This window comes from Hypanus sabinus, chromosome 15 (assembly GCF_030144855.1).
Source record: "Hypanus sabinus isolate sHypSab1 chromosome 15, sHypSab1.hap1, whole genome shotgun sequence".
In the NCBI taxonomy this organism is placed as follows: domain Eukaryota; kingdom Metazoa; phylum Chordata; class Chondrichthyes; order Myliobatiformes; family Dasyatidae; genus Hypanus; species Hypanus sabinus.
The window spans coordinates 36982777-37006977 of NC_082720.1; the positions used below are offsets into that span (position 1 = coordinate 36982777).

General features: G+C 39.9%; 1 protein-coding gene across 4 annotated transcripts in view; it reads right to left on the reverse strand.

Moving 5' to 3' along the window:
• Positions 1–893: 893 nt before the first annotated feature.
• Positions 894–24201, reverse strand: part of fbxo38 (F-box protein 38) — a 90592-nt gene continuing 67284 nt past the window's right edge. The window contains exons 19-22 of one of the 4 annotated variants that reach the window (XM_059990223.1): positions 20807–20952; positions 19736–19839; positions 12507–12620; positions 894–11628 (exon numbers count right to left, since the gene is read on the reverse strand). In XM_059990223.1, the coding sequence (XP_059846206.1) occupies positions 11450–11628; positions 12507–12620; positions 19736–19839; positions 20807–20952 (543 nt within the window). In that variant the 3' untranslated portion in view covers positions 894–11449. Of the gene's footprint in view, positions 11629–12506; positions 12635–14423; positions 14517–19735; positions 19840–20806; positions 20953–23848; positions 23891–24201 lie in introns of those variants that run through there. The other 3 variants (XM_059990224.1, XM_059990225.1, XM_059990226.1) reach the window with 3 other exon arrangements.

A 24201-nucleotide genomic window follows, 5' to 3' on the forward strand; every position in this document is an offset into this window, starting at 1 on the left:
GTTTATTCACCCCTGACAGCTCGTGGCTGTGGACATGCTTCTGGGGACTCTACAGTTTGTTGTTTAATGTTTTGTGGGTCATTTGTTCAATTTTTGCTGTTTGTGCCATTTGTTCTTTTTTCATACTTGGTCTTGTGTGGGGGTTTTCTATAAATGGTTTCTATGGTGATTCTCTGTTTTGCGACCATCTGCAAGAAGACAGATTTCAAGGTTGTACACTTAATACGTACTTTGATAAGAAACGTATTGTGAACTTGAACTTTGAGGCAGGAAAACTCCATGGAACTCTGACAAGCGAGTAATTAAGAAAACTTGGTGTCTGCTTAAATATTTAAGCTGTGGTCTGAAAAGTACTGCTTTTCAAAAAGCTTCTCAATATCATGACACTTGGCATTCTTTGGCCTTGGCTTAATTCATTGGTATTAATAAATGAGGATCTGTCCTGGGACCAGCACTTCAATGTCATCACAAATAAGGCATGACAGTGCCTCTACCTTTTTAGAAGCTTGAGTATATTCAGCTTGTCAAAAACTTTGACAGATTTCTATAGATACACAGTAGAGAGTGTGTGTCTAACCAAGATGACCAGGTATGGCAACATCAATGCCCAGGAAAAGAAAGTTGTGGACAAAGCCCAGTCCATCATAGGCAAAGTCCTTCCTAATACTGAATGCATTTACATGGAGCACTACCACAGCACCGATCATCAAAGAATCCTACCATTTAGGCTCTGCTCTATTCCCACTATCACCACTGGGCAGGAGATATACAGAAGTCTTGGGTCCCACACTACCAGGTTCAAGAATAGTTATTACCGTACAAACATCAAGATTGTGAACTGGCATCGAAAACTTCAGTCACTACTCTGAACTGATTCTATGATGTGCAGACTCATTTTACAACTCATGTTCTCAGCATTGTATTTTTTATTTGCACAATTTGTCTTCTTTTGCACATTATCAGTCTTTATGTATATTTTGATGTAAATTATATTGTATTTTTTATTTTAAATGCCTGCAAAGAAAATTTAAACATATACAGTACATATTCTGATAATAAATTTACTTTGAACCCTAACAGGAGGCCCAACCTTAAAGTACCTGATGGGGATGAAATTGTAGAAAAAAAGAGTACTAAAAAAAAAATTACTACTCATCTAATAGCTTGAAAGGTTTTATCACCAAGATTTGTTGAGAAACAGGACAACTGAATATTTACTTTTAGAGACCGGAGAATAATTTCTTTGGATTTTAAAGTTGGGAGTTAAAATAGTTAAAACTTTTCTATGTGTTTCTTGTCAATCACAACTTTATTTGCTTTCTGTATATAGTTATATATTTATTTACATATTCTAACTCTCATTTTCTTAGGCTATACTCTAAATATCATTTAAAAAAACCTCTCAATTTCAATCAAGATTCTACCATCTGATTGGCTAAGGCTCTTGGTTGCCTTGCTCTGAAAGGATCCTGTTTCCCAATAGAGAGTGTTGCATGAAGTGACACTTACACAAGATCAACCAAATAGGCAGTTTCAGGCAGAATTAACAAGTGCTGATTTACAGTTTACTGTGAACTTCAAGTTATAATGTTAAAATTAAAAATCCCTTCTCAAAATAAAGCAGCATTGTAGAGATGGAAAGTTGGAGAAGGATTAAAAAAGGTACCAGCTGTTGAAGCAATAGAATCTATTAAATATTCAGAAGTCAACGTCCACCTGCCGAGAATGAGATAAATAAAGGTAGCCATTGTGGGAATTGAGACTCAGAGCAGCTTAAGCAAGTGAACCATTGTTAAATATAATTTGACTGAGTCATGTAAAATGTTACTACAAAGTAAGTAACAATGGTTTGTTGGGTTAGGTATAGAACATACAGAACAGGGCTGTACAGCATAGGACCAGGGCCTTTGCCACAATGATGTTCCAATCCATTTCCCTCACATTCACATGCTTACCTACTATCTTTTAAAAATCTCTAATGTATCTGCTTCTACCACCACAAAAGTCAATGCATTCCAGACACTCACCACTCTCTGTGTAAAAAACTTGTCCCTCATATCTCTGTTGAAATTACACCCTCTCACCTTTCATGCATGCCCTATGGTATCAGACATTTCAACCCTAGGAAAAATATACTGTCTGCTTTCTCTATGTACGCCTCTCATAATCTTATAAACCTCAATCAGACCTTCCCTCAGCCTCTGCCGCTCCAGCAAAAAAAACCCAAGTTTACGCAAACTCTCATTACAGCATATGCCCTCTAATCTGGGCAACTTCTTGATCAGCCTTTTCTGTATCCTCTCCAAAATAGCAACATCCTTCCTATAATGAGGCGACCAGAACTGTATGCGATACTCCAGATGTGCCCTAACTGGAATTTTATAAAGCTGCAACACAACTTCCTGAATTTAGAATTCAATCCCTCAACTAATAAAGACAAGCATGCCATATACCTTCTTAACCACCCTACCAACATATGTAGCCACTTTCAGGAAACTGTGAACTTGGACTCCAAGATCCTCTGCTCATCAACACCACTAAGGGTCTTGCCCTTAAAAGTGTACTCTCTCTTTACATTTGACCTACCAAGGTGCAAGACTTCACATTTGTCTGGGTTAAACTCCATCCGCCATTTCTCCACCCATATCTGCAACTGATCTATATCCCACTGTATTCTTTGCTAGTCTTCTACGCTATCCTCAACACTATTGATTTTGGTATCATCTGCAAACTTACCAACCCTCCCAACTGCATTTTCATCCAGGTCATTTATTTACGTCACAATCAGCAGAGGTCCTAGTACAGATCACTGTGGAACATCACAAATCACTGACCTCCAGCTAGAATAAGCCCCTTCAAATACTAGGCTGTCTTTTATGGGCAAGCCAGTTCAGAATCCAATATGCATCTCATGCATCTTAATCTTAGGATGAGGCTCCTATGAGGTGCTTTTAGTAAGTGGCTTACTAAAATCCATGTAAACGACAACCATAGTTCTAACCTTCCTTAGTCACTCTCGTCACCTCTTCAAAAAGCTCAATCAAGTTAGTAAGACACAACCTGCCCTGTACAAAATTCTAATGTCTCTTCCTAACTCAGCAATGGTTCTCCAGATGTTCATAAATCCTACCTCTAATAATTCTCTCCAGTAACTTCCCTACCACCTTCATGGACTCGCTGGTCTCTTTCTTGAATAATGGCACATTAGCTCCTCACCAGTCGTCCAGAATCTCGCCTGTGGCTGGGACAGACACAAAGGCCCCAGCCTTCTCATCTCCTGCCTCTCAATAACCTGGGGTGTATCACATCCAGCTTTGGGAACTTATCCAAATTAATGCTCTAAGAGACCCAACACAGCCTTCTCCTTTACTTTGAAATGACCGTATTAATCTGCTCAGCACCTACCTTCCATGCCCTTCTCCTTGGTAAATGTCAATGTACTCATTAAGGACCACACCCACATCCTCCACATCCCCCCCACCCCATCTTTGAGTGGTCCTACTCTCTTTCTAGTTATAATCTTGTTCATAATATAGAAATAGAATGCCTTGACTTTCTTAATTCCCTTCTTGAGTTCTTTTCTGGCTTTTCTTTATATAGTCCTCAAGGTTTCTGTTTGATTATAGTTTCTTAAACTTTATGTACATCATCCACAGCATCCTCCCAGGGTATCGTCAGCTCAATAATAAAGACAGGAGTTAGACCGAAGGACCAGGTCAGGCCACAAGTTGGTCGTTGCAATTTCAGATGGGAAGGTAAGTTTCTGGCCTAAATCAACATGCATTTCCCAGTCCCTGGCTGCACTCAGTGGGCATGAGTCATGAGGCAAGAGGTCAGCCCCTGTTTTCTCTCCTTCCCAGATGAAGGATGGTAATTGTGGGACCATTGTCTGGGCATTGAGAGGCCTGGCATTAGTGGTTACTCTCTTACACTCAAGTTCAGCTGCCAAACACCTCAGCACTTGGTTGTGTCGCCAGGTGTATCTGCCTTGTGTTAAGCTGGTCTTGCAACTAACCAAGACGTACTTGAGGGATGCCGGAAATGTGCACAGAGGACAGGCTGGATCCTCTTCCAGCCAAGGATTTAGGTTCGTAAGAGAGGGCAGGAGATCATATGTTGCTCTGATGATGAAGCTCAATCTATTTGACGCCATGCTCTACAGCTCACTCCATGTGATTTTCCTCCTCTTAACACCCTCCCACCTCATCCAGCAGCCTTGCTTGACTTGGGATGTTGCTTTGGCACATTTGGCTGCTTCTTCTTGGTGGCGCACCTCCTCCACCACCAAGTGCCGGCGTACAATTGTAGTAGCGTTTTGCCAGGTAGGTTTCATTACTCCAAGGCCAAAGCCGCCCTGTTGGACATAGCCCACTATGTCCCGGTATCAGAGGCAGGCTTCTGCATCCAGTACTGCTGCGGCTGGGGTCCATTTCTTCCCTGTTGCTAGAGCAGGAGCAACGGCTCTTATGATTGGGTCCTGAGATTCTTTGAGTGTCATTTCCAGCCTTGCTTTGGCACATTTGTATTCCTCCACCAGGCCAGAAATTGGCAGAGAAAGGGCTCTGTTCCCATTAAGTCTTATGCTGCTAAGGCATCACGGTAGTCCAAGCCACTTCCTCTCAGATCAAGCCCTCAGTATTCTTCAGTGGGAAGGTGAACTGCTAGAAGTTGTGGCAGTTGGTACATGTATGACATAGGTAGGACGAGTGACGAGGTTCTGCATAGGAAGTTCAGGGAGTTATGTGCTAAGTTAAATGGTAGAGCCTTCAGGTTAAGGAATTGGTGTAGGAAGGAGGGCATAAGAGATTGTGAAGGCAGACGTTGGTAACTGCTCAAAGTTAGGAATCAAAAGGTTGATCATGGTGTGACTGGTGTCCTGAGCTGCATATATTTCAATGCAAGAAGTATCATAGGGAAAATGGATGGTAGTGTTGAAGATGAGGGAGCTGGATTACAAACAGAGGCAATGTGGAATGAGGAGAGGCTGCTGATAGGGCAGAACTGCAGTCAACAGGATGGGTTGCAACATAAAAGGTGGACAAAATCGAAAAAGATGAATACAGGACTGAAGGTGTTATATTTGAATCCGCACAGTATATGGAATAAAGCAAAGTTACAGATTTGCAGGTATAATGTCGTAGGCATCACTGAATCATGGTTGAAAGAAGATTATAACTGGAGGCTTAACGTCCAAGGATACATACTGGATGTTAAGGACAGACTGGAAGGCCGAGGGGATGGCATTGCTCTGTTGATTAAGAAAAAAATCAAATTAATAGAAAGAGGTGATATAGGGTCAGAGGGTGTTGAATTATTTGTGGATAGAGCTAAGGGACTGCAAGGGTTAAAATACCGTGATGGGAGTTGTATACAGACAGACATACTTTATTGATCCCGAGGGGAAATCAACCAAGAATAGTGAAGAAATATAGCAATATAAAACCATAAATAATTAAATAATAATAAGTTACTCATGCTAAGTGGAAATAAGTCCAGGACCAGCCTATTGGCTCAGGGTGTCTGACACTCCGAGGGTGTTGTTGTAAAGTTTGATGGCCACAGGTAGGAATGACTTCCTATGACGCTCAGTGTTGCATCTCGGTGGAATGAGTCTCTGGCTGAATGTACTCCTGTGCTTAATCAGTACATTATGGAGTGGATGGGAGTCATTGTCCACGATGGCATGCAACTTGGACAGCATCCTCTTTTCAAACACCACCGTCAGAGAGTCCAGTTCCACCCCCACAACATCACTGGCTTTACGAATTAGTTTGTTGATTCTGTTGGAGTCTGCTACCCTCAGCCTGCTGCCCCAGCACACAACAGCAAACATGATAGCACTGGCCACCACAGCCTCGTAGAACATCCTCAGCATCTTCTGGCAGATGTTAAAGGACCTCAGTCTCCTCAGGAAATAGACGGCTCTGATCCTTCTTGTAGACAGCCTGAGTGTTCTTTGACCAGTACAGTTTATTGTCCATTCGTATCCCCAGGTACTTGTAAACCTCCACTATGTCCACACCGACCCCTTGGATGGAAACATGGGTCACTGGTGCCTTAGCCCTCCTCAGGTCCACCACCAGCTCCTTAGTCTTTTTCACATTAAGCTGCAGATGATTCTGCTCGCACCATGTGACAAAGTTTCCCACCGTAGCCCTGTACTCAGCCTCATCTCCCTTGCTGATGCATCCAAGTATACCAGAGTCATCAGAAAACTTCTGAAGATGGCAAGACTCTGTGTTGTAGTTGAAGTCCGAGGTATAGATGGTGAAGAGAAAGGGAGACAGGACAGTCCCCTGTGGAGCCCCAGTGCTGCTGACCACTCTGTCTGACACACAGTGTTGCAAGCGCAAGTACTGTGGTCTGCCAGTCAGGTAATCAATAATCCATGAGACCAGGGAAGCATCCACCTGCATCACTGTCAGCTTCTCACCCAGCAGGGCAGGGCAGATGGTATTGAACGCACTGGAGAAGTCAAAAAACATGATCCTTGCAATGCTCGCCAGCTTGTCCAGGTGGGTGTAGACACGGTTCAGCAGGTAGACGATGGCATCCTCAACTCCTAGTCGGGGCTGACAAGCGAACTGGAGGGGGTCTAACCATAACCATAAGCCTAACCATAAGCCGGAGCTGCTCTGGAACAAGTCTCTCCAGGGTCTTCATAATGCCAAGCAGACCCCCAAACAGCACTAAGGATGCGGTATACAAATTACAACAGGAGATGGAAAATGCACACCAAAACGGCAATGTTACAATAGTCATGGGGGTGGGGGGTGGGGGAGGACTTCAATATGCAGGTAGATTAGGAAAATCAGGTTTGTGCTGGATTCCACAAGGGGGAATTTCTAGAGTGCCTACAAGTTGGCTTTTTAGAGCAGCTTGTAGTTGAGCTCATGAGGGGATCAGCTATTCTATATAGGGGGTTGTGCAATGAATCAGAATTGATGAGGGCGCTTAAGGTAAAAGAACCCTTAGAGACAAGTGATCATAATACGATCGAATTCACCCTGAAATTTGAGAAGAGTAAGCTAAAGTCAGATGTATCAGTATAGCAGTGGAATAAAGGGAACTTCAGAGGCATGAGAGAGGAGTTGGCCAGATTTGATTGGAAAAGACTACTACCGGGGACGATGGCAGAGCTGCAATGGCTGGAATTTCTGGAAGGAATTTGGAAGGCACAGGATATATACATCCCAAAGAGAAGAAGTATTCTAAAGGAAAGATGAGACAACCATGGCTATCAAGTCAAAACCAACACAAAAGCCAAAGGAAGGGCATATAATAGAGCAAAAATTAGTGGGGTGAGTGGATTGGGAAGCTTTTAAAAGCCGAAAGAGGAAACAAAAAGTCACAAAGAAAGAAAAGATGGAATATGAAGGTAAACTAGCCAATAATATTAAAGAGGATACCAAAAGTTTCTTCAGATACATAAAGTGTAAAGGAGAGGTAAGAGTGGATATCGGACCACTGGAAAATGATGCTGGAAAGGTAGTAATTGGGACAATGAAATGGCAAACAAACTGAGCAAGTACTTTGCATCAGTCTTCACTGTGGAAGACACTAGCAGTATGATAGAAGTTCCAGGTGTCGGGGTCATGAAGTGTGTGAAGTTACCATAACTAGAGAGAAGGTTCTTGGAACACTGAAAGGTCTGAAGGTAGAAAAGTTACAAGAACCAAATGGTGTACACCCCAGAGTACTGAAAGAGGTGGCTGAAGAGATTGTGGAGGCATTACATAATGATCTTTCAAGAATCTCTGTGTTCTGCAATAGTTCCGGAAGACTGGAAACTTGCAAACATCATTCCATTCTCCAAGGGAGAGAGGTAAAAAAAAGGAAACTATAAGCCATTTAGTCTGACCTCAGGTTGGGAAGATGACGGAGTCGACAATTAAGGATGAGGTCTCAGGGTACTTGGAAGCACATGGTAAAATAGCCTGTAGTCAGCACAGTTTCTTCAAGGGAAAATCTTGCCTGACAAATCTGTTGGAATTCTTTGAAGAAATAACAAACAAGAAAGACAAAGGAGAATTGGTTTATGTTGTGGTCTTGGAGTTTCAGAAGGCCTTTGACAAGGTGCCACACATGAGAATGCTTAACAAGCTATGAGTCCATGGTATTACAGGAAATATTCTAACACGGATAAAGCAGTGGTTGATTGGCAGGAGGCAAAGAGTGGGAATTAAGGGAGCCTTTCCTGGTTGGCTGCCGGTGATTAGTAGTGTTCCACAGGGGTCTCTGTTGGGACCGATTCTTTTTAACATTATATGTCAATGATTTGGATGATGAAATTGATGGCTTTGTTGCAAGGTTTGTAGATGATACGAAGTTAGGTAGAGTGGCAGATAGTTGAGGAAGTAGAGAAGCTACAGAAGGACTTAGCCAGATTAGAAGAAAGGGCAAAGAAATGGCAGACAGAAGACAGCATCAGGAAGTCATGCACTTTGGTCGAAGAAATGAAAGGGTTGACTATTTTCCAAATGAAGAGAAAATACAAAAAAAAAACTGAGGTGCAAAGGGACTTGGAAGTCCTAGTGCAGGATTCCCTAAAGGTTAGTTTACAGGTCGAGTCTGTGATGAGGAAGGCACATGCAATATTGGCATTCATTTTAAGAGGATTCATTTTAATATAAAAGCAAGAATTTAATGTTGAGGCTTCGTAAAGCACTGGTGAGGCCTCACTTGGAGTACTGTGAACAGTTTTGAGCCCCTTATCTTAGAAAGGAAGTGCTGAAACTGGAAATGGTTCAAAGGAGGTTCATGAAAATAATTCCAGGTTGAGTGAAGAGCATTTGATGGCTATGTGCCTGTATCCCCTGGAACTCTGTAGATGAGGAGTCACCTTATCGAAACCTATCAAATAGTGAAGGTTCATGATAGAGTGGATGTTTCATACGGTGGGGGAGTCTTAAGACTGGAAGACACAGCTTCAGAATAGAGAGGCGTCCTTTTAGAATGGAGATGATGAGAAATTTCTTCAGCCAGAGAGTGGTGAATCTGTGGAATTCTTAGCCACAGGCAGCCATGAAGACCAAGTCTTTATGCATATTTAATGCAGAGGTTGATAGATTATCAATTGGTCAGAGCATGAAGGGATATGAGGAGAAGGCAAGAGATTGAGACTGAGAGGAAAGTTGGATTAACCATAATGAAATGACTTGATGGGTCAAATGGCCTTGTTCTGCTCCTATATCTTATGGTCTTCTTGAGGAATGTGCAAACAATGTTGTTTTGTGTTAAGGATAATGATTTACTTGAAATGCATGGGGTGGGGGTAGGGGTACTTTTTCTTTCACATATATCTCTGAGATAGAAAGAAGAGTGAACAAACTATTTCTGGAAAAAATAAACACCCATAAAGAACATAAAGATAACAGACGCTATATTTAGCAGTCATAACATTATTGGTCAAAAGCCACAAAATTAATGTCAAATTGTGGTAGTACCTAAGGTTGTCATTTTAAGCTCACTTGCACTTTATAATTTGAGAGTTACCACAAAATAATCTTTGTTGACTTAAAGCACCATAAACTAACCTACTGAACCACAAATATAGAATTGGCCACTCCTGGGATTGCTCAAATATCAGGAGTGAAAGAAAACTAATGGCCAGAAGGGGGAAAAAAATATGGATTAGTGAACAGTTACAGCTGTACTACAACTTGGCCTGTAATGTAATCATAATTTTCAAGGCACTTCACTGAACCACGATTAACAAGCATTTGATGCAGTCAAATAAAGGTTTATCAGGTCAGGTTGTCAAAAGCTTGGCTGGAGATAGTTTTAAAAAACATCTTGATAGAAGTAGATACATTGTGAAAAAACGTCAGCACTTAGGGTCCCAAGACACAGCTCCCAGCAAAGGGAAATTAAAGTCAAGGATATAATAAGCCTGAAAGGGATGATCTTGGAAATGCAAGGGTGGTTTGTATAGAGGTCAGGATAAGATTACATAGATAACAAAGGGCAAGGCCATTGAATATGAAAATTTTAATGGTTAGATTGCAGATCACAAGTGCAAGTGTATGCAGATGGGAAGAAGGCATACTGGATAAGGCCTTATAGTCTACTACCAATTATTCCCCAATCATATTAAAACTGTGAAACATGTTACAGCTATTCTAATAGTAAACTACTATTGCACTGAAACCACCAAACATTTACACAAATTTCTGTAGAAATACGAGGTTTAGCACGTTGGGTACAAAGTACAACTGGCAATGAGATATCAGCTACAAAATAGATTGTGGATAGAAAATGTTTGTTTCTAATCTGTGCTTAGAATGATTTTTTTTCCCCACTGTATTAGTCATGTTATAGTAGTACTAGTGCAATTACTCAAGTTGAGTGTGATGTTCTCCTAAGGAGTTGTCTATTGGTTGGCAGCTGATAACATCAGCACTGGGTAATATGATTAAGTCAGGTTTCCTTCACAACTATGATAACTACAGGCTAATTCAAAACTGACTGAGTTTGCAGTTCAAGTGCTCATTCTTAGTTAAATTCTTAGTCTGGTATTGTGAATCAACAGGCTGAAAAGTACAAGGAAAAGATGTTAAAATGCCTTTCACCAAACACAAAATGTCAGTTAAGGTGCTTCTATAGATATAATTAAAATAACTGAAAGCAACACTTTCATCTATCAGGAAACAAAATAAAGCATTTAGTTAATTATAAACCAGAAATTCTGAACATTTGGAAGAGAAAAAAACCTAAAGAAATTTTTAATCAGAAAATTCTTCTTATATTTAAATATTTTATTATAATAGAATTTCCCTGCCACTTATTCCTTGGAAGCAGTGCATAACAAAATGCATGTCATTGTATAATAAAAAGCTACTTTTAGTTATTAGACTATTCCCAACAAGGGTAAATGCCTCAAAACAAGGCATGAATATAATGTTCAAATTTGATATATACTGTATGTATATATATTATATATAGTATAAAGGAAATCCACACAAAGTTCTTGTTTTTCCTCTTTTCTTCAATAACACATTCAAAAGTGTAATTTAAGGGGAAAAGGCACATAGTACCAAAGAAAATTCATTGAGTTAAGTCACTTCTTTACTGGGCTATGAAATATGCCAAAGAATGTGGCCTTCGTATTTTTTTTAACATTTGCACCTGTTTTGTAACAAAATATCAAAAATGTTCATCTTATTAATTGTATAACTTGGGGATATAAATAGCCTCTTTTTAAATTCCCTATCAATAACATTAACTGAATTAAACTGTATAGACATATGAAATGATACTGCTTCAGGAAGTTAATTATTTTCAGAACATCTCTATACAGAAATCATTTGTACACAAATTCCTTTATACATAATTATATAATTTCTTCCAAAAGTATTTGGGATATATTGCAGCTACACAGTGCTGATAATTCAAATCTTGCAGGCTGTAGTCTCTGGCCTTTGAACAGTCATATGCAAGGAAGGCATAGTCAGATATAGTCATCATGAACAGGCTCTCCACTGACATCACAGTAATGTATGAAAATAGCTACAACTCGTGGAAATACACCACTTCTCATCTGCCGTCGTTCAGAGATCACCTCACCAATTGTTTCCATACAAATGTCAGCTGACAGTTGTCCTTTTCTCCGAGGAGCATAGATTGTAGCTGCGAAAAAAGATTCCCGTAACAATTACATACAAAATGGATCAAATATACTCAATATAATGACTAAATTACCACATTCTTGCTTTTTTAGGTCCAAAGAAAGTATTATTTTTTGCAACTATTCAATGGCTGTGTTTAAGCACTGAAAGGAGCAGTAACCTTAGCTAGCTTTCTCCTCACTGCTGAAGATGGATGACTCAATGTTAAAATTTCAAAGCATTTATATGCTTGACTTCACCCCTGCTTACCTCTACATGCCTATATTAACTTCAGGATTAGCTCCTTATCAACGTATTCATGGTCAGCCCGCATCCTCCTAGCTTGCTTTACTGACTGGAGGCATTCTAAAACTCTGCTGACCATGTCCTATCTTGGTCGCTTGCAGAGCTATGTGCCAGAAGGGAGATTAGTGAGGAGGCAGATGTTCTTGGTGGTATGATCTCTGTTGAAGATGGCGGAGATTTGTGGCGAATGATGTGCTGAATGTGAAGGTTCATGGGGTGGTAGTAAGGAACTCTACCTCTGTTAAGGGGAGATGGGGTGAGCATATATGTCTGGGAAATGGAGGCGATGCGGGTGAGGGCAGTGGAGGTTAGGGGAATGCACCAGATCTCATTTTCTTGTAAATTAACTATTCATAAGTGAGACTCTATCCCAGTGCCAATAGTGCCACCCATAGTAATCAGATTATGGGACAAAGAAAAAATCCCCTGATGTTGATTAATGGACAGCATTTGTCACTTCTCTCTATAAAGATCAAGAATGTATACTGATTGGAAAAGTACAATGTCAGAATAAAGGTAACTATTGTAATTTCATGGGCCCTTTAGTGTTAAGTATATGGTACAAAACTGTAAATGTGTAGAGAGAATACTTACTTCGCTCATCATCTTCAAAGTCATATCTTGCATAGCTGTTTGGTTCTGCAGTACGCAGTGAACGAAGCCACGGGAAATCAGTGATCATGAAGTACGGAGCTCCATCTACTGTTCCTGTCAAAACAAAACTGTGAGTAGAATATTTTGCATAATTGAGAAAATCTATTTTTCGAAGTTACAAGTTTAAAAAGAACACTAAGTGTCAAGCTCTTTGTGAAACTATATTATATTCCTAAAGTATTATCAAATAAATTTTAAATGAAAACGAAATATTGAGTTCAAGGGGCTAAAAGCATGATCATGTTACAATAGCTTTTTTTTTGGGAAGTATACATCTGGAAATCGAGGGTAACACTGCTCAAATAGTACCGTCTGGATTCACAACATGTGGCATCCATGAGAGTGATTTATAGTGGCATGAAAAGGAAGTATGGATAATTAGTAAGTAGATGTGTGCATATATAAGAAAAAGACAAGTGGCAAGAGACAACAAATTAAAGACAGCCTTAAGATAAAATTTATAGATGGAACAACTGCAGAATTTTAGAACACAAGCAGAGCAAGTACCTCTTCAGCATCATAATTATGATTTTGGTCTATTATCACTGACATAAGTCATCAAATTTATTGTTTTGTAGTAGCAGTACAGTGCAAGACATAATCAGTATAATTTTTTTTAAAGCTCAAAAGATAAATAATGAGGTAGTGTTCAGAAATCTAATGGCAGAGGGGAAGAAGCTGCTCCTAAAATGTTGAACGTGTGTCCTCAGACTCCAGCAGCTCCTCCCCAATGGTAATAACATGAAGAGGGCACATTCTGGTTGACTGGGTCTTAAATGATGCACGCTGCCTTCTTGAGGCGCTGCTTCATGAAGATGTCCTCGATGGAAGGAAGGGTTATAGAATTGGCTTCACAACCCTCTGTAGCCTCTTGTGATTCTGTATATTTGAGCCTTCATACCAGGCTGTGATGCAATCAGTCAGAATATTGTACAAATTTGCACATGTTGGTGACATGTCAAATTCCCTCTAAGTCCTACAGAAAAATAACTGCGGTGTGCCTTCTTCAAGACTCCACTGGGCCCAAGAGAGAACCTGTAATGTTGACACCCAGGACAAAGCTGCTCACCCCTTCCACTGTTGATCTCTTAACAAGAACTGGTGAGTGTTTATGCGACTTGCTCTTCCTGAAGTCCACAACCAATACCTTTGTCTTACTGACATTGAGTGCAAGGTTGTTTTTGCAACACAACCAGCCAATTTGTCTCACTTCTACACATCTCTCTGTCATCATCTGAAATACTACCAACAACAGCGGCATCATCAGTGAACTGATAGATGGTGGTTGAGCTGTTGCTAGCCACACAGTCATGAATGTAAAGAGAGTAGAGCAGTAGGCTAAGCATGCATCCTTGAGGTTAGCTTGTGTTAACAGTCAGCAAGGAGATGTTATTTCTGATTCGCACTGTCTGTGGTCTCCAAAGTAAGAAATTCTAGAATCCAATTAGAAGGACATAGAGAAGCCGAGGTTTAGTAGCTTTTTGATTAGTACTAAAGGAATGTTATTAACATTTCTTCCTATTGATTTTCTCCTGATTTACATTGGTTCATGCTGTTTATCTCATTTATTCCTAAAGGGTAAGAAGTTTTCTCATGAATTCTTTAGCTGTTTGTGACCAAGTTGTGCTTTTAGACTGTAGACAAGCATTATCCTTTCATCTGCTATCCCATTAGAATTCAAGAGGGATCTGGTAGACCTATCTTTTCCAGGAATATTAGTTTATTTCAAATTATCCCATTTTAATCCATGCAGACTATGCTGGATGGCCAAAGAGTTCACCAGGTAGAATAAATGAAACAATCCCCAAGCTAATTTGCTGAAGGCCATGCTGCATGAAGAACACAAGATTTACTCACAACACAGAAAAATCAAGGCTCTGATGCAGCAACTAAGTCTCACGATATTCAGTATTCTCTTTAACTGGGAGAACTTGCCCATAATCTTGCTGTCTGGAAAAGCCACATCAAAACTGGTTCACTTACTGTACAGTGCCACAGGACACAGGTGTTAAAACATAGAACACAGAAATCTAAAGCACATTACAGGCCCTTTGGCCCACAAAGTTGTGCCGACCACATAACCCACTCTAAAGTTTCCCTACCACACAGCCCTCTATTTTTCTATTTTTGTTTGGTTGTATAGAGTATATGTACAGTCAGATGACAATAAACTTGAACTTTATCTGTACACTCATAATCTTCATCTAACAATTTTTAACATGGTTCAATTGATTCTACATGTTCTTCAGAATAAGAGTTTAAATTAGAAACATAGAAAACCTACAACACAATACAGGCCCTTCGGCCACAATGCTGTGCCGAACATGTACTTTAAAGATTACCTGTGGTTACCCATAGCCTTCTATTTTCCTAAGCTTCATGTACCTATCCAGGAATCTCTTAAAAGACCCCATTGTATCCGCCTCCATCACCATTGCCAGCAGCCCATTTCACACACTCACCACTCTCTGCATAAAAAACTTACCCGACACCTCCTCTGTACCTGCTTCTAAGCACCTCAAAACTATGCCCTCTTGTGTTAGCCATTTCAGCCCTGGGAAGAAGCCTCTGACTATCCACACGATCAATGCTTCTTATCATCTTATATACCTCTATCAGGTCACCCCTCATCCTCTGTCTCTCCAAGGAGAAAAGCCAAGTTCTCTCATCCTATTCTCATAAGGCATGCTCCCCAATCCAGGCAACATCCTTGTAAATCTCTTCTGCACCCTTTCTATGGTTTCCACATCCTTCATGTAGTGGGGTGACTAGGACTGAGCATAGTACTTCAAGTGGTATCTGACCAAGGTCCTATATAACTGTAACATTACCTCGCGGCTCTTGAACTCAGTCTCAAGGTTGATGAATGCCTTCTTAAGCACATAGACAATCTGCACAGCAGCTTTGAGTGTCCCATGGACTTGGACCCCAAGATCCCGCTGATCCTCCACACTGCCAAGAATCTTACCATTAATACTATATTCTGCTATCGTACCTGACCTACCAAAATTAACCACCTCACATTTATCTGGGTTGAACTCCACCTGCCACATTTCAGCCCAGTTTTGCATCCTATTGATGTCCTACTGTATGACAGCCCTCCACACTACCTACAACACCCACAACCTTTGTGTCATCAGCAAATATATTAACCCATCCCTCCACTTTTTCATCTAGGTCATTTATAAAAATTACGAAGGGGTCCCAGAACAGATCCCTCAGGCACCCCACTGGTCACTGACCTCCACACAGAATATGACCCGTCTACAACCACTCTTTGCCTGCTGTGGGCAAACCCATTTTGGATCCACAAAGCAAGGTCCCCTTGGATCTTTTGCCTCCTTATTTTCTCAATAAGCCTTGCATGGGGTACCTTATCAAATGCCTTGCTGAAATCCATATACACTACATCTACTGCTCTACCTTCATCAATGTATTTAGTCACATCCTCAAAAAATTCAATCACACTCATCACACACTGCCTGCCTTTGACAAAGCCGTGCTGGCTATTCCTAATCATATTATGCCTCTCCAAATGTTCATTAATCCTGCCTCTCAGAATCTTTTCCAACAACTTACCAACCACTGAAGTAAGACTTACTAGTCTATAATTTCCTGTGCTATCTCTACTCCCTATTTTGAATAAGGCAACATCTGCAGTCCTCCAGAACCTCTCCCGTCCCCATTGATGATGCAAAGATCATTGCCAGAGGCTCAGCAATCTCCTCCCCCACCTCTCACAGTAGTCTGAGGTACTATGGCATGCAAAATTTTGGGCACCCCAGTCAAAATTTCTGTTACTGTGAATAGTTAAGTGAGTAGATGATGAACTGATCTCCAAAAGTCAAAGTTAAAGATCAAACATTCTTTTCACCATTTTAAGCAAGATTAGTGTATTATTTTGTTTTGTACAATTTTAGAGTGATAAAAAGGAAAAAAGCACCTTGCAAAAGTTTGGGCACCCCAAGAGATTTGAGCTCTCAGATAACTTTTACCAAGGTCTCAGACCTTAATTAGCTTGTTAGGGCTATGGCTTCTTCACAGTCATTGTTAGGAAAGGCCAGGTGATGCAAATTTCAAAGATTTATAAATACCCTGACTCCTCAAATTTTGTCCCAACAATCAGCTGTCCTGGGCTCCGCTAAGCTCCTCTAGCACTCTGAAAATCTAAATAAATGATGCCCACAAAGCAGAAGGATATAAGAAGATAGCAAAGTGTTTTCAGGTAGCCGTTTCCTCAGTTCGCAATGTAATTAAAAAATGGCAGTCAACAGGAATGGTGGAGGTCAAGTTGAGGTCTGGAAGACCAAGAGAACCTTCCAAGAGGACTGCTTGTAGGTTTGCTAGAAAGGCAAATCAAAACTCCCGTTTGACTGCAAAAGACCTTCAGGAAGATTTAGCAGACTCTGGAGTGGTGGTGCACTGTTCTACTGTGCAGCGACACCTGCACAAATATTACCTTCATGGAAGAGTCATCAGAAGAAAACCTTTCCTGCATCCTCACCACAAAATTTAGTGTCAGAAGTTTGCAAAGGAACATCTAAACAAACCTGATGCATTTTGGAAACAAGTCCTGTGGACTGATGAAGCCAAAATAGAACTTTTTGGCTGTAATGAGTAAAAAGTATGTTTGAAGAAAAAAGGGTGCAGAATTTCATGAAAAGAACGCCTCTCCAACTGCTTAGCACAGTTGGATGAAAAAAGGACGGCTTCTAGAAAAGGATAATGATCCTAAACATACCTCAAAATCCGCAATGGACTACCTCAAGAGGCACAAGCTGAAGGTTTTGCCATGGACTTCACAGTCCCCCGACCTAAACATCATCGAAAATCTGTGGACAGACCTCAAAAGAGCAGTGCATGCAAGATGGCCCAAGAATCTCATAGAACTACAAGCCTTTTGCAAGGAAGAATGGGCAAAAATTCCCCAAACAAGAATTGAAAGACTCTTAGCTGGCTACAGAAAGCATTTACAAGTTGTGATACTTGCCAAAGGGGGTGTTACTAAGTACTGACCATGCAGGGTGCCCAAACTTTTGGAATGGGTCCTTTTCTAGTTTTGTTATTTTGAAACTGTAAAAGATGGAAATTAAAAAATAATCTTGCTTAAATCAAAAAAATGTGTCATCTTCAACCTTATGCCTTTTGGAAATCAGGTGATCTTTTACTCACTTAGCTATTCACAGTAACAGAAATTTTGACCGGGGTGCCCAAACTTTTGCATGCCACTGTGTATCTTGTCCAGTCCCAGTGACTTATCCAACTTGATGCTTTCCAAAAGCTCCAGCACATCCTCCTTCTTAATGTCTATATGCTCAAGCTTTTCAATGCACTGAAAGTCATCCCTACAATTGCCAATGTCCTTTTCTGTAGTGAATACTGAAGCAAAGTGTTCCTAAGTTCCTCTGGTTCCATACACACTTTTCCACTGTCACACGACTGGTCCTATTTTCTCATGTCTTGTCCTCTTACTCTTCACATACTTGTAGAATGCCTTGGGGTTTTCCTTAATCCTGCTTGTCAAGGCCCTCTCATGGCCACTTATGACTCTCCTAATTTCATTCTTAAACTCCTTCTCTCGAGCCTTACAATTTTCTAATCTCTATCATTACCTAGATTTTTGAACCTTGCATAAGCTTTTCTTTTCTTCTTGACTAGTTTTTCAACAGCCTTTGCACACCATGGTTCCTGTACCCTACCATCCTTTCCCTGTCTCATTGGAACGTACCTATGCAGAACTCCACTCAAATATCCCCTAAACATTTGCCTCATTTCTGCCATACATTTCCCTGAGAACATCTGCTCCCAATTTATACTTCCAAGTTCCTGCCTGATAGCTTCATGCTTCCCTTTACTTCAATTAAATGTAAGCCAGGAAGGAAAAAATACTCCAATCTCCTTATCGTAAATAGATGTGAAACTATGATGGGATCATTTGTTGCTTGTGTAGCTGTTGCTTTTTCTCCCACAACCCTGCCATGCTCCAATAAATGACTATATTGGCTTCTCCTATCTATGAATATTGTATATGACCTTGAAAGATACCAAATGCTGATTCCTCTTGCTCAGCATAGCCATAACACAGGTAATTCTCCCAAATTCTGCATTATATAAAGCAGGATAGTATGGAGCTGGAGCACAGGAGCCGATATAAATGATTGGAGACAAGAAAAAGGTCAATTTCCGCCAAGATTGCAAGTCTTAACATCATTACATTTGATGAGTAAACTCTTCTCAGGCTTGTGATAAATTCTGCCAACTTCTAACGATGATGTCTGGGTGTGTCTGGTCGAGTGGTATTTATACCCCCATAATCAGTTCCTCCTGACTGGTTAGTTCTCATTCAATCAGGTTTCTGCTCTCCCACCTTATTTACAATCAAATTCCAGCTCTTACTTAGAGAACAACTTCTTTGCTATAATTCCTTTTGTCTAGTTTTATTTCAATGTCTTCTTTTACTAGGCTATTTCAAAGGCCACACGGTGAAAGCCTGCATCAAGGAGCACAGATGGTGTATCTATTTGGGTACCTGGAGTAATCGGCAGTAGTAGAACACTGCATTCGCAATGGCCATAGGATTGACTTCGAGGCACAAACCTACTTCGCCACCCCAATGGCTTTTGGGACCGCCTAGTAAAGGAAGCCATTGAAATAAAACTAGAGGAAAAGGATTTTAACAAAGACAAGGTCTCACTCTAAGTAAGAGCAGGAATTTGACTGTAAACAAGGTAAGAGAGCGGAAACCTGATGGATGAGGACTAACCAATCAGGAGGTACGGACTATAGGGGTATAAATACCAATGGATTAAACATACCCAAGCATTATCCCTGAAGAAGGTGGCAGAGTTTGTCATCCAAACGTTGGTTATAATCGATATCTCTATACTGCTGAAAGCTGAAGAAGAGTTTATTCATCACCTCTGCCGGGAAAGCACGAGACCCAGTTTTATCATTACACCTAGGCTCTGAAAGTTGAAAACTTAACTTTGAAAATAATAATGTGTCTCTTACTGCTATCCCATTAGTTAAAAATAAATACAATGAATAACTAGATAACTGTATTTACTCCATAGCGAACACATTTCCACAGTGGGACCTTCTGACTTTTTTAAGTGAACAAATTCCTGCTCAATGAAACAAAAAAATCAGTAAATGTTTCCAATACCTACCCTCTGATGTGTAGATATCCCTCCCCCATGGGTACTTTGGATATTTCTTCACATCATCATCAGTCCGAGTAGCTTCTGGAAAGAACTCATACTTGATCAATTCCCTAATTAAAAACAAATTAAAGTTCGAATCAGCAATCATTGTAAATCTCAAATTGTACTTACCTAGCAAATTTGCAAAGTATGTCATTTTTTGTAAAAATACAAAATATAATTAATCTCTAAGCACGAAAACATGCTTAGAAATTAATCATTTAATTAGTGGTACCTTCTGTCATTAAATCAGCTGACTTTTCTGTAATCCAACTCCATTTTCCTGTTCTGAAAGCTTAAAAATATTTACGCATTCGCTCAACTGCCCAGACCCAAGGGAAAATAATCTTCATTTGATTAATTTGCTTCATTTAACATTCCAAATGAAAGTGATAACATTTCAAGTGTTTGCTTTCTCATGACGGCGAAAACATTGGGAAAGTACCATGAAATGTCCTATGGAAGATAAAGACTCTAAAAAACACAAATTACTTGATTTCATCTTTGATACAATATTTATTCATTTACTTAGAGCTGCTGGACCTCTTATTGCTTACACACTTTTTAGATTTAGCAGGTCCTTAAATCAAATGAAGAATAAAATTATGATTAAATGCTGAACTCAACAAGGATCTTTAGTTAATTCACTTACTACCCTGTTCAGAATTTCCTAATAAATTCATAATTTAATGTCTTCACTAATTTGCTCTCCTGTAATCATAGTTCAATGTGATTGGATCAGAATGTTATCTTCTGAACCATAAACTTCCATCATGTAGTTGCATCGTTTATACGCCTTTCAGACACTATCTTATGCACGTCCCACACACCAACCAACTATTCTCTGACCAACTGCATCTAGTCAAAATGACTAGTATGAGAAAATGCCAAATAACTTGCATTTTTTTAAAGGCAGTTTAAGCTTTACCAAAACAATTCTTGCAATAATTAGTCACCATCTACACATTATACAAGCCAAGTTTTTTTTTTAAAAGAATTGTTCAAGTTATCCTAACTTTGTGGAACAGAAATACTTACTGATTAATATTCGCAATAGTGTCCATCCAACTCCGAATGCGAACCTTATTTCGCACATTTGGTGGGTTACTAAACTCATGAATAATACAAATATGATAAGGATATGGTCCACTAAATATGCTCTGTTCCAGTTTCAAAGTATCAATCTGTAACACAATATGAATGGTATCAGAAATGATACTGAAACTATTTTCAGTAATTGCTTAAAAAATCTACAATAGGTACAATCATAACTTCTTTCTTATGAAGTGGATAACCTTCAATTTAAATTATTCTTCATAGTTACACTAATTTTCTGCATCGTAACATTTCCTTAAGGGATTACTGTTGAAACTGGTAGAAATGAGGGTGAATGACCTTTAGACATCAATAAAATACTAAAGTAGAAACAAAGCAAACAAAAAAAATCTTCAATTCTCCAATAATTCAGCACTAAACTTTGAAACTAAATAATAAACAGCAACATCGAGTAGATATTGTTTGGCATGTGTGTCCTTTTGAAATACTCTTCTCTAATTTCTGATCCCAACAGTTGTATTATTCTGTTTTTAGACCATAACACATAGGAGTAGAATTAGGCACTTTGTCCATCGAGTCTGCTTCACCATTCAATCATGGCTGATCCTTTTTTTCACTTCCTCAGCCCCACTCCCTGGCCTTCTCCTTGTAATCTTTGATGCCGTGCCCAATCAAGAATCTATCAAGCTCTGTCTTACCCAATGACCTGGCCTCCACAACTGCCCTTAGTAATAAATTCCACAAATTCACCACCCTCTGGCTAAAGAAATTTCTCACGTCATTTTAAATGGATGCCCCTCTATCCTGAGGCTGTGCCCTCTTATCCTAGACTCCCCCACCATGGGAAACAACGATTCCACATCTACTCTGTCTGGGCCTTACAACATTTGAAAGGTTTCAATGGGATCACCCCTTCTCATCCTTCTAAATTTCAGCAAGTACAGACACAGAGCTATCAAATGTTCCTCGCATGATAACCCTTTCATTCCTGGAATCATCCTAGTGAACTTCCTTTGAACCCTCTCCAATGCCAGCACATCTTTAATTAGATGAGAAGCCCAAAACTGTTCACAATAATCAAAGTGAGGCCTCACCAGTGCCTTATAAAGCCTCAGCATCACACCCCTGCTCTAATTTCTAAACCTCTTGAAATGAATGCTAACATTGTATTTGCCTTCCTCATCACCAACCCTACCTGCAAAGTTAACTGCACAAGAACTCACAAGTCCTTTTGCATATCAGATTTTTGGATTTTCTCCCCATTTAGAAAATAGCCTGCATATTTATTTCTTCTACCAAAGTGCATGACCATGTATTTTCCAACATTGTATTTCAGTTGCCACTCTCTTGTCGATTCTCCTAATCCATCCAAGTCCTTCTGTGGCTTTCCTGTTTCCTCAACACTACCTGCCCTTCCACCAATCTTCATATCGTCTACAACTTGGCAAAAATGACATCTGTTCCATCATCTAAATCATTGGTAAACAGCATAAAAAGAGGCAGTCCCAACACCGACCCTCGTGGAACACCACTAGTCTCTGGCAGCCAACCAGAAAGGGATCCTTTTATTCCACTTGCTGTCTCCTACCACTCAGCCAATGCTCTAACCATGCCAGTAACTTTGCTGTAACGCCATGAGCTGTTAATTTGGTAAGCAGCTTCATGTGTGGCATCTTTTCAAAGGCATTCTTAAAGTTCAAATATACATCTTCCACCGCATCTCCCTTATCTAACCTACATGTAATCTCCTCAAAGAATTCCAACAGGCCCGCCAGGCAAGATTTTCCCTTAAGGAAACCATGCTGACTTTGTCCTATCTTGTCCTGTGTCAACAAGTACACCATAATCTCATCCTTAACAATTGACTCCATTATCTTCCCAACCACTGAGGTCGGGCTAATTGGTTATAAGTTCCTTTCTGCTGCCTTCCTCCTTTCTTAAAGAGTGGAGTGACCTTTGCAATTTTTCAGTTCCCTGATACCTTGGTCCAATGAGTTTTGAAAGATGATTACTAATGTCTCCACAATCTTTACCACTACCACTTTCAGAACCCTAGGGTGCAGTTCATCTGGTCATCATGTATGCTCTGCCATTCAATCATAGCTGATTTATTTTCTTTCTCAATCCCATTCTTCTGCTTTCTCCCCTTAACCTTTGACACCCTTATTAATGAAGAAACTATCAACTTGTAATAGTATCTGCATACTCTTCTCTTCCCTCACACCTTTCAACATCTGGCACACTGCTAGTGTCTTCCACAGTGAAAATTGATGCAAAATACTCATTTAGTTCATCTGCCATCTCCTCGGTCTCCGATATTATTTCTCCAACCTCATTCTTCAGCGGTCCTATATCCACTCTTATGTCTCTTTTATTTTTTTTTACATATGTGAAAAGCTTTTACTATCCTTGTTTGCTAGCTTGCTTTCATATTTCATCCTTTCACTCCTAATGATTCTTTCAGTTGCTCTCTGTAGGGTTTTAAAAGCTTCCCAATCCTCTGTCTTCCTACTCATTTTTGCTTTGTTGTATGCACTCTCTTTTACTTTTACATTAGCTTTGACTTCCCTTGTCAGCCATGGTTGACCTATTTTGTCATTTGAGTATTTGTTTTTGGCATACATCTATCCTGCACCTTCCACATTTTTCCTGGAAGCTCACACCATTGCTGCTCTGCTGTCATCTCTGCCAACATCTCCTTCCAACTGACTATGGCCAACTCCTCACTCATACCACTGTAATTTCATTTACTCCACTGAAATACTGCTGCATCAGTATTTTTATTTAGAATTCTTTCAAGAGATGGAAGCATTAATGGCACACAACTTTTGTATTACCATTCCCAAAAGACTGCAACCTGCTGATGGTGATATTAGCAAGCTTCCATCTTGAACTAATGCAGACCATGTGGTGAAGTTACTCCCACAGCCCCATGGTAGAGTCCCATTTTTAAGGGAAAGGGCAGGGAAGTGAAATTAATTAGATAAATCTTTCGAAAGATTAGTAAAGACATGATGGTCTCACTTTTCACTGTAGGATTCTGTACTTGCATGTAACACTTCTTAGCTGCAAGTGGAGCAAAGAAATTATTAGGACTTCCTCATTTACATGACTTTACCAATATGGATACAGAAGTACATTAGATATATCACAAGGAGAAAGTATAAACAAGGAGCAAATATTATTGAGCAGGTCAACCGTCACTTCATAAACTAAATCTGCTTAAAATACAAAACAAGTAGTCCACTATGACCATAAGAAATAACCCCAGGAGTAGGACTGTCTGCCCCTTGAGGCTGCAATGTATTTAAATAAAATCAAGTCTTATTCAGCTATCCCCAAGTCCCCTTTCTTTTTCTCTTCCAGTAACTGTCAAC